Source organism: Cebus imitator, unplaced genomic scaffold (genome assembly GCF_001604975.1).
Source record: "Cebus imitator isolate Cc_AM_T3 unplaced genomic scaffold, Cebus_imitator-1.0 Scaffold72, whole genome shotgun sequence".
Lineage (NCBI taxonomy): Eukaryota > Metazoa > Chordata > Mammalia > Primates > Cebidae > Cebus > Cebus imitator.
This window is the reverse complement of record NW_016107387.1, coordinates 6,683,923-6,694,092: the sequence shown is the minus strand read 5'-3', so window position 1 is coordinate 6,694,092 and position 10,170 is coordinate 6,683,923. Positions and strand designations below refer to the sequence as shown.

At 52.1% G+C, this 10,170-nt stretch overlaps 1 protein-coding gene across 2 annotated transcripts in view; it reads left to right on the top strand.

Moving 5' to 3' along the window:
- The first annotated feature begins 2,688 nt into the window (after positions 1-2,688).
- LOC108306569 (TNF superfamily member 12) overlaps positions 2,689-10,170 on the top strand; it is a 9,475-nt gene continuing 1,993 nt past the window's right edge. The window contains exons 1-5 of one of the 2 annotated variants that reach the window (XM_017531610.2): positions 2,689-2,956; positions 3,115-3,165; positions 3,743-3,818; positions 4,711-4,764; positions 4,854-4,889. In XM_017531610.2, coding sequence (XP_017387099.1) covers positions 2,759-2,956; positions 3,115-3,165; positions 3,743-3,818; positions 4,711-4,764; positions 4,854-4,889 — 415 coding nt within the window. In that variant the 5' untranslated portion in view covers positions 2,689-2,758. The remainder of the gene's footprint in view (positions 2,957-3,114; positions 3,166-3,742; positions 3,819-4,710; positions 4,765-4,853; positions 4,890-10,170) is intronic. The other variant, XM_017531611.2, reaches the window with a different exon arrangement.

The following is a 10,170-nucleotide window of genomic DNA, read 5'->3' as shown; positions in this document are numbered from 1 at the left end:
AACTCCACCTCCTGGGTTCAAGCGATTCTCCTGCCTCAGCCTTCTGAGTAGCTGGGATTACAGATGTGCACCACCATATCTGGCTAATTTTTGTATTTTTATTAGTGATGGGGTTTCTCCATATTGGTAAGGCTGGTCTCGAACTCCCAACCTCAGGTGATCTGCCCACCTTGGCGTCCCAAAGTGCTGGCATTACAGGCACGAGCCACAACGCCTGGCCCTAATTTTTGTATTTTTTAGTAGAGATGGGGTTTCATTACATGTTGGCCAGGCTGGTCTCGAACTCCTGAACTCAGGAGATCCACCTGCCTCAGCCTCCTAAAGTGCTGGGATTACAGGCAGGAGCCACTGTGCCCAGCATATTTATTTGTTATTTATTTATTTTATTTATTTTTTATTTAAACTCCCCCACTCACCTATTTATTATTTTATTTTATTTTTGAGACAGAGTCTTGCTCTGTCACCAGGTGCCAGGCTGGAGTGCAGTGGCGCAATCTCGGCTCACTACAACCTCCACCTCCCGGGTTCAAGCAATTCTCCTGCCTCACCCTCCCGGGTAGCTGGGACTACAGGCGCATACCACCACACCCAGCTAATTTTTTTTTGTATTTTCAGTAGAGACAGGGTTTTACCATGTTGGCCAGGATGGTCTTGATCTCTTGACCTTGTGATCCACCCGCCTCAGCCTCCCAAAGTGCTGGGATTACAGGCTTGAGCCACTGTGCCCGGCCTTATTTTATTTTTTATAGAGACAGGGTCTTGCTCTGTTGCCCAGGCTTTGGTGCAATGGGATGATTGTAACTCACTACAATCTCAAACCCCTGGGCTCAAGTGATCCTCCTGACTTAGCCTCCAGAGAAGCTGGGACTACATGGGCAGACCATCACACGTGGATAATTTTTCTTTTATTTTGTGTAGAGATGGGGGAGTGTCTCACCATGTTACCCAGCTGGTCTTGAACTCCTGGCCGCAAGAGATCTTCTTGTCTCAGCCTCTCAAAGCTCTAGGATTACAGGTGTGAGCCATGATGCCCAGCCATATTTATTTATTTTTATTATTTATTTATTACCATTATTTTTGAGACACGATCTTGCTGTGCAGCCCATGCTTGAGTTCAGTGCCCAGGTCATAGCTCATGGAAACCTGGAATTCCTGGGCTCCAGTGATTCTCCTGCCTCAGTTTCCCAAGTAGCTGGGACTACAGGTGCACACCACAATGCCCAGCTGTTTTTTATTTACATCACGATTTAAGTTTCGAAAATTTTCTGAATATTCTAACTGCTTTTCTTTCTTTGTATACAGCTAGTGCTCGACTTACAACCACGGTCGGGCCCATGGACTGGTCGTAACACGATTTGGTCGTAAGTTGAGTAGGCTATATGTACAGTTGAAATGGTGCACGCGGAGATGGCAGTGCTGCTGGAAGCTGGTCCGCACTGTCGTACGCCCAGCTGGGCAACGTTTGCGCTGCCAGACGCGGAGTAGTCGTGGCTAGCGATTGTGGTCATAAAGTCGAATGGTCGTAAGTTGCATAGGTGGTAAGTCGATCAATACCTGTACTTTTATTTTATTTTTTTTTTTGACAGAGTCTTACTCCGTTGCTCAGGCAGTTATGCAGTGGTGTGATCACGGCTCCCTGCAGCCTTGACCTCCCAGGCTCAGGTGATCCTCTCATCTCAACCTCCTGAGTAGCTGGGACTACAGGCATGCATGACTACGCCCAGCTCTATGGATTCTTTTCTGGACTCTCTAAGTATACTCCATAGTACTCTGCGTCTTGAATTATCTCTGTTTCCTCCAGCGTCAAATTTCATTTGTTAATTTTGGACTTTCTTTTCTTTTTTGAGACAAGGTCTCCCTCTGTTGCCCAGGCTAGAGTGTAGTGGTGCAATCATGACTGACTGCAGCCTCAAACTCCTGGGCTCAAACAATCCTCCTACCTCGGCCTCCTGAGTAGCTGACACTACAGGCGTGGGCTAATTTTTTAAAAACTTTTCTGGAGAGATGGGGTCTTGCTATGCTGCCCAGGCCCATCTTGAACTCCTAGCCCTCAGCCTTGGCCTCCTGAGATTGCAGGTATGAGCCACCGTGCAGGGCCAATTTTGGTCTTTTACACGCTGCTGGTCCTCCTTGGATGCATGGCAATCATCCGCAATGACGGGCTTCAGAACACGCTACCCCAGAGAAGGCACCTCGGCATGGTGAGTGTTTTAAGCTGAAAGAATTTAAGAAAACTGCAGAAGCCGAAGGGTGTTTCTTACCTTCTCCTGCCCTTTTCCCTAAACCAGGTCACACAACCTGGAACTCCCTGCCCTTTTCCTGAAGAAGGTAATAGTACCCTCATGTGAGAGGTGCCCTCCCTGCACCTGGAGGAAAGGAGCGTCCTTATCTCTGCAGACACAGGGACACAGAGAAGAATCTGAACCAACAGGCCTTCCTGAGTTCCCCACCTCCCCGGTGATCCACAGGAGGTGCCCGCACAGGCACAGCCCCGTCGCTGCCGTGGCCGCACACAACGGGCCTCGCCCTGCTGGTGCAAGCCTGGGCTAGGCGCTCCACGCTCCGAGGTCGGGTGGGCGCCCACTCAGTCCGCTGCGCGCACAGCGCCCCGGCGAGAGGCTCGGGGTTTAATCACACACTGCGTCCGTCCGGCTTCCTGTCCCCGGCGCCCCCTCCCGCCCCGTTTCCCTTGCCCCTCCCTCTCCGCAGCCTGATCCGCCCCGCCGGCTCCCCCTCTCCCGATCCCTCGGGTCCCGGGATGGGGGGGGCGGTGAGGCAGGCACAGCCCCCCGCCCCCATGGCCGTCCGTCGGAGCCAGAGGCTGAGGGGGCGCCGGGGGGAGCCGGGCACCGCCCTGCTGGCCCCACTAGCGCTGGGCCTGGGCCTGGCGCTGGCCTGCCTCGGCCTCCTGCTGGCCGTGGTCAGCCTGGGGAGCCGGGCATCGCTGTCCACCCAGGTGAGGCCCCGCTGCGCACCCCTTCCTGGACACATCAGGAGCGGCAACTGCAGAGGGACAGCTGGGGGCCGGGTGGGATGAGGGTAAGGGGGAGGGAGGGTGGGTGGAGGGCCAGATGTCAGGTGGAGCAGCACAGGGTGACGCTGCCTCCTTCCCAGCAGGAGCCTGCCCAGGGGGAGCTGGTGGCAGAGGAGGACCAGGACCCTCCGGTGAGTGGGCGTGGGCGGGTCTGCAGGCCGCTGGGGCATGGGAAGAGTGCACAGCTGAAGGGTCGGGTGTGTGCCGCTGTGCCAGCCGTACTCGAGGTGTGTGCAGGGTGTGTGTGAACCCAGTGCTTGCATGGGCGTGTGTCTGCAGGGATGTGTGTGCGTGGTGACAACTGTGGGTTTGTGCCACCTGAGTCTGAGGTGCTTATTGGCTGGGGGTGGCGTGGGTGAATGAGAGAGGTGAGGCTGTGTCGAAGAGGGGTGCGGTTATGTACAGGGTTCGTGTCCTCTGTGCCTGGTGACTGGGTGTGGGCGTATGTGCAATGCGCCAGTTGAGTTTAGGGTCTGCATCAGTTGTGGGTGGGGGGGAAGAGTGGCTGGTCTAGAGGAAAGGGTGAGGACTGGGGCCTGACTCCCAGCCTCACCTTCGCTGGGGCCCCAGCTGTTGTTGGCTGAGGGGATTGATCTGTCTCTAAGACTTCTGTGCCTATTGCTGGCTGGTGGCTCTCCTGATAGGCCCCATCTGTGTCACTGTATATCTCTGGGAGTCCCTGGTTGAACCCTGCCCTAATTCCCCTAGGAACTGAATCCCCAGACAGAGGAAAGCCAGGACCCTGTGCCTTTCCTGAAACAACTAGTTCGGCCTCGCAGAAGTGGTGAGCATCCCTCTATTCTGACCTCAGGAAGCAGGCAGAGCAAAAACCATTATCCACATGGAGAAACTAAGGCGCGGAAGGTGAAAGGAGACTCAGTCACACAGCGAACCAGCCAAGACTCGAACCTAGGGATTCTGGCCCTCCTCTGAAACTCCGTCTGTCACACCTTACCCAAACATGGAGGCAGGGTGGCCATGAGTTAGGAGAACTCCGGGGATTCTGATGGAGACTAGGCTGGGGAGTCGGAGGCCTGGGCCCCAACAGGTAGAGAGACTTAGGAATGGGATGAGGGGATGACCAGACAACCACATGGCCAAGTCAGCGGGCAACTGTCCTGGTTCCCACCTGTTATCTTGGTGTGATTAGCAGCAGCTTCCTGTTTTGCTCTCAGAAGTATCCCAGTGCGGATGACAAATTTGTGTGTGTGTGTGTGAGATGGAGTCTCGCTCTGTCATCAGGCTGGAGGGCAATGGCGCGACCTTGGCTCATTGCAACCTCCGTCTCCTGGGTTCAAGTGATTCTCCTGCCTCAGCCTCCTGAGTAGCTGGGACTACAGGTGCGCCACCATCATGCCCAGCTAATTTTTTGTATCTTTAGTAGGTAGAGCATTTCACAAGTTGGCCAGGCTGGTCCCAAACTCCTGACCTTGTGATCTGCCCTCCTCAGCCTCCCAAAGTGCCGGGATTACAGGCATGAACTGCCCCACCCGGCCTGGATGACAAATTATAGTCATTCTACTTACAGAGGAAGATGAGACCTGAGCTTCTAAGGCCAGAAGTCTGGACAAAAGTAAAGATGCCAGGGTCCCTGAGAGTGGAATGGGGTTGGGAGAGTGGCTCTGGGACCCCCAGGGGGGCCCGCTTTGCTCATCTGTCTTTTCCTTGATTCTCAGCACCTAAAGGCCGGAAACCACGGGCTCGCAGAGCAATTGCAGCCCACTATGAAGGTGGGTGATGGGTTAGCCATGCCCAGCGGAGGGGGGCAGGTGGCACAGGGGCAGGGCAGGTCTCATCAGCCCTTTCCTGTGATTTACAGTTCACCCACGACCTGGACAGGACGGAGCGCAGGCGGGTGAGACCCCTCCCTCCACAGCACTGGCCTCCTGGGAAAAGGGCCCCTCCAAACCTTTGACTTCCCACTCCCTTCCCTGCCACCAGCCTCAGAACCGCAGAAGTCAGTTCATGAAGGTCTTGGTTCTCTCTGTGACCCAGGCATGGGACCCCATGAAAGACCCTGGAACTCTGTCCAGCTCCCCCAACCAATCACTGGCCCAGCTCTCTCCTTCAGCCCTCACTCTTCTCCAAGACGCACTTTTCATTCTTTTTTTCCTTCTGTCCCCTCCGTATTCCATGCCCTGATGATTATCTCTCTCGAAATGCTGCTGTATCTGCTCATCTTTTCCATTCTACCCTACCCGCTACCTCAGCACCTGACTTAAGAACCTCAAACCCAGCCTCTGGCTCCTTCCCCACTCCACACCCTCCCCACCCTTCCACTCCATCCCACCTGTGCTGCTGCGCTGAGCCCCCAAACCTCACTTTTGTTATGGTATTGGCTCTCTGCCTAGCTTCCCGTCTCTTCAAGGCCTGGTCTCAACCTGATTTCCCTGCACTTTTATGCTGTCTCCATGCTCACGGGGCTGACACCTCTGCCCCCGGTATGCCTCTTCTGGACTTTGCACATACCATACCCTCACCCAGAATGTCCTTCCACTGTGAGAGGCAGGGAGGCATGAGGGGTGCTCAGTCAAGGGATTCACAGCAGAGATGGAGAGAAGTGGATGGGGTCGGCATGCATCCTGAAGATATTACTGACTTACGGATTGGAGGTAAAGAATAAAAGAAAGCGAGGAATCACAGATGACTTCTAGATTTTTTTTTTCTTTTTTTTTTTTTTTAAGACAGGGTTTCACCATGTTGGTCAGGCTGGTCTTGAGCTCTCGACCTCAGGTGATCCGCCTGCCTTGGCCTCCAAAGTGTTTGGATTATAGGTGTGAGCCACCAAGCCCGGCCAGATTTTTTTTTTTAAGACAGAGTCTCACTCTATCGCCCAGGCCGGAGTACAGAGGCATGATCTTGGCTCACTGCAACCTCTGCCTCCCAGGTTCAAGCAATTCTCCTGCCTGAACCTCCTGAGTCACTGGGACTACATGTGTGCACCAGTTAATTTTTGCATTTTTAGTAGAGACGAGGTTTCACCATGTTTGCCAGGCTGGTTTTGAACTCTTGACCTCCCATGACCTGCCCACCTCAGCCTCCCAAAGTGCTGGGATTACAGGCGGGAGCCACCTCGCCCAGTGGACTTCTAGATTTTTAACTTGGGTATCTCTGGGAAGAATGATGCCATTTCTTAAGAAGGGTTGACCAAGAAAGAAATAGGTTGGGAAGTATGTAAGATAATTATTAATTTTGAGATGTCTAAAATAAATAAGTGGATAAATGATGATAAAGTGAATTCCACAAATAAACGGCTGGACATTGTTGACTAGCTCAGGCTAGATCAGGATGAATAAAGAAAGCAGTCATGGCCATATGGTTGGCCTTTTTTTTTCTTTCTGAGACCGAGTTTTGCTCTTGTTGCCCAGGCTGGAATGCAATGGTAAGATCTCAGCTCACTGCAACCTCCACCTCCCAGATTCAAGTGATTCTTCTGTGTCAGCCTCCTGAGTAGCTGGGATTACAGGCATGCACCACCACCCCCAGCTAATTTTTTGTATTTTTAGTAGAGATGGGGTTTCTCCATGTTGGTCAGGCTGGTCTCAAACTCCCAACCTCAGGTGATCCACCTGCCTCCGAAAGTGCTGGGGTTATAGACATGAGCCACCGTGCCTGGCCTTTTTTTTTTTTTTTTTGAGACAGAGTCTTGCTCTGTTGCCCAGGCTGGAGTGCAGTGGCAGGATCTCGGCCTGCTGCAATCTCTGCCTCCTGAGTCCAAGTGATTCTCCTGTGTCAGCCTCCCAAATAGCTGAGATTATAGGTGGGCACTAATTTTTGATTATAGGCTAATTTTTGTATTATTCGTGACGGGTTTTGCCGTGTTGGCCAGGCTGGCCTTGAACTCCTGACCTCAGGTGATCTGCCCGCCTTGGCCTCCCAAAGTGCTGGGATTACAGGTGTGAGCCGCTGTGCCAGGCCTACGGATGGCATTTAAAGCCACAGGATTGGATGAGACACCAGGTGAAAGAAAGGCCCCACGAATGAAGCCGTGAGGCCCTTGGACATCTCAAAGTGGAGCTGAAGGGGAAACCAGCAGAGCCTGAGAAGCAGCCAGAGAAAGAGGAGGAAACCTAGGGAGGGTGGCATCCTAGATTCAGAGAAACCACCGTTTCAAGGAGGATGTGGCTGTCTGTGTTCAGTGCAGCTGAGAGATCACATGAGAGAACAGAGAAATGCTGGCTGGGTTTGGTAACATGCAAGTCAACTGCTGACCTTCAAGAGGGGAGTTTCAGTGGCATGGTGAGAACAGGAAGGCAGTGTGCATTGGGTTGAGAAGAAAATGGGAAATAAGGAACTAGAGGCAGTGACAAGTCTTTTTAGAAGTTTCTCTGAAACAAGGAGTAGAGAAATAGGCCAGTAGGTGGAGAGGGGTGTGGACCAAGGAAAAATTTAGTTCTGTGAACAATACTATTTTCATCTGAACATGTACAGAGGGCTTTCTTGGGATAGGCACTGTGTCTAGCACTTGTGTTTGGTCTTACCTAATCCTTACAACAGCCTTAAAAAGAAGATACTCTAATTACCTCCATTTTACAGATGGAGGTTACACAACTTGTCTGAGGTCATGAGATACTAAGTGGTAGAGCCAAGATTTGAATCCAGCTAGACTGTGCCCGTGTACTGCACACGGTCTGCATGAGAGGCAAGGTGGCTGGTGCAGGGGTGAGGGGTCCATGCAGGGGCCACATCCAAAAAGGGGAGAGGGAAGTTTCTAGAGAGAAGACAGGACACATCTCCCACCCTTACCAGAGGGTCAAAGCGGAACAAGAGAACAGGTGAGTTTGTAGATTAGCTGGGGGGAGATGAGGGAGCCTTGTGTCGATGACTTCTAGGTCCTCTGTACAGCTAGGGAGATGGAGACAGGGGATTTGAGGAGAGATGGTACAAAATCTCATATTGCTCAGTACGCAAGCAAGCTTTGTGGGGAATGTAAGATTGCCAGGCAGTACAGAATGTCCAGGTGAGTTTTGTGGCTGGAGACTAAGGACACCAGGCAGGCCCTCCGTGATGCTGGGCACACCATGCCCTTTGGCTACAAGCAGCCTTTCCTCAGTCTGGCTCCACAGCTAGGAATGCCGTCTCTTCTCTGCCCTCCCTACTCTTCATGCCAGGTCAACCTTCCGCCCCTCTGTGTAGACCACTTATTTTGGAATGTCTGGAATGAACACAGACATTCATTCATTCATTGACGCAACATGCACTGAGGACCTTCTGTTTTCTAGGGGCCAGGCGAGTTGCCCAGAGTGACTAATATCCAGACCCATTTTTTTTTTTTTTTTGAGGTAGAGTTTTGCTCTTGTTGCCCAGGCTGGAGTACCACGGTGCGGATCTCAGCTCACTGCCCTCTTCCCAGGTTCAAGTGATTCTCCTGCCTCAGTCTCCCGAGTAGCTGGAATTACAGGCACCTGCCACCATGCCTGGCTAATTTTTTTGTATTTTTAGTAGAGACAAGGTTTCACCATGTTGGCCAGGCTGGTCTCGAACTCCTGACCTCAGGCGATCCATTTACCTCGGCCTCCCAAAGTGCTGGGATTATAGGTGTGAGCTACTGTGCTGAGTCTCAGACTGATTCTTAAGGAATCACTGTCTAGGAGAGAAGACAAGCACATAAATTTGTAATTACTTGCTGGATGAGGTGGCTCATGCCTATAATTCCAGAACTTTGGGAGGTCAAGGTGGGTGGATCACTTGAGGTCAGGAGTTCCAGATCATTCTGGCCAACATGTGAAACCCCATCTCTACTAAACATACAAAGAAAAAAAGTTAGCCGGGTGTGGTGGCACACACTTGTGATCCCAGCTACTCAGGAGGCTGAGGCACGAGAGTCGCTTGAACCCAGGAAGCAGAGGCTGCAGTGAGCCGAGATCATGCCACAGCACTCCAGCCTGGGTGACAGAGTAAGACTCCACCTCTAAATAAATAAATAAATAAATAATAAATGTAATTACAGTACAATATGACAAAAACAATAAGGAAAGTGGCCAAAGATACTTGGCAGCACAGGGGCAGACAGATATGGCTGTGGAGTCAGGGATTCAAGGCCACTGGGCCTTGAAACAGGAGCGTAAGACAGGCAAAGGGTCAAGGCTGGGGGACTCTAAGTTCAGTGTGGCAGAAGCAGAAAGTGCTAGAGGAGTGAGATGAGGACGAGGCTGGAGACAGAAGCCTGCAGGTGGGGACTATTCTGAGGAGAGCCATCGGAAGCAGTAAGGCGAGGTGAGGCGGGCTCACATCTGCATCTTAGAGACTCGTTCTGTGGCTTCGTGTAGGGAATAAACTGGAGGAAGGAAAAATGGAAACGGAATGCTGTGAGAAGCCAGATGGAGGTAGCAGATGGGGGGAGAGGTGAGATATCTATTTAGGAGGCAGAACTGATAGCAGCTGGTGATGGATGAATGACATGGTAAAGGAGAGGCAGCCTTGAGTATCTTACCGGTGGCAGAACCAGAAGCCAAATGCAGGAGACAGTAAAGCAAGTGTGGGATGCCAGGAGTCAGCTCAGTGCTGGTCGAGATGAGTTTGAAGGGCTGCTGCTGTTCAGATGGTGCAGTTGGCAGGGTAAGCAAGGGGAGGAAACTTCAGTGCTGGAGACTCTGCAGAGCACAGGTTGTGGGGACCCATCAGCGGAAATAAAAATGCCCAGTGAACGTTACTTTTTTTTTTGAGATGGAGTTTCACTCTTGCCCAGGCTGGAGTGCCGTGGTGCGATCTCAGCTCACTGCCCCCTTCCCGGGTTCAACTGATTCTCCTGCCTCAGTCTCCTGAGTAGCTGGGATTACAAGCATGCACCACCATGCCTGGTTTTTTTTTGTATTTTTAGTAGAGGCAGGGTTTCACCATGTTGACCAGGCTGGTTTCGAACTCCTGACCTCAGGTGATCCACTCACGTCGGCCTCCCAAAGTGCTGGGATTACAGGCATGAGCTACTGCACCCAGACTTGCTCCATTGCTCAGGCTGGAGTCCAACGACATGATCTTGGCTTACTGCAACCTTCCCCTCTGTGGTTCAAGAGATTCTCCTGCTTCAGCTTCCGAGTAGCTGGAATTACAGGTGCCCACCACCATGCCTGGCTAATTTTTGTATTTTTAGTAGAGATGGGGTTTCACCATGCTGGCCAGGCTGGTCTCTTTTTTTT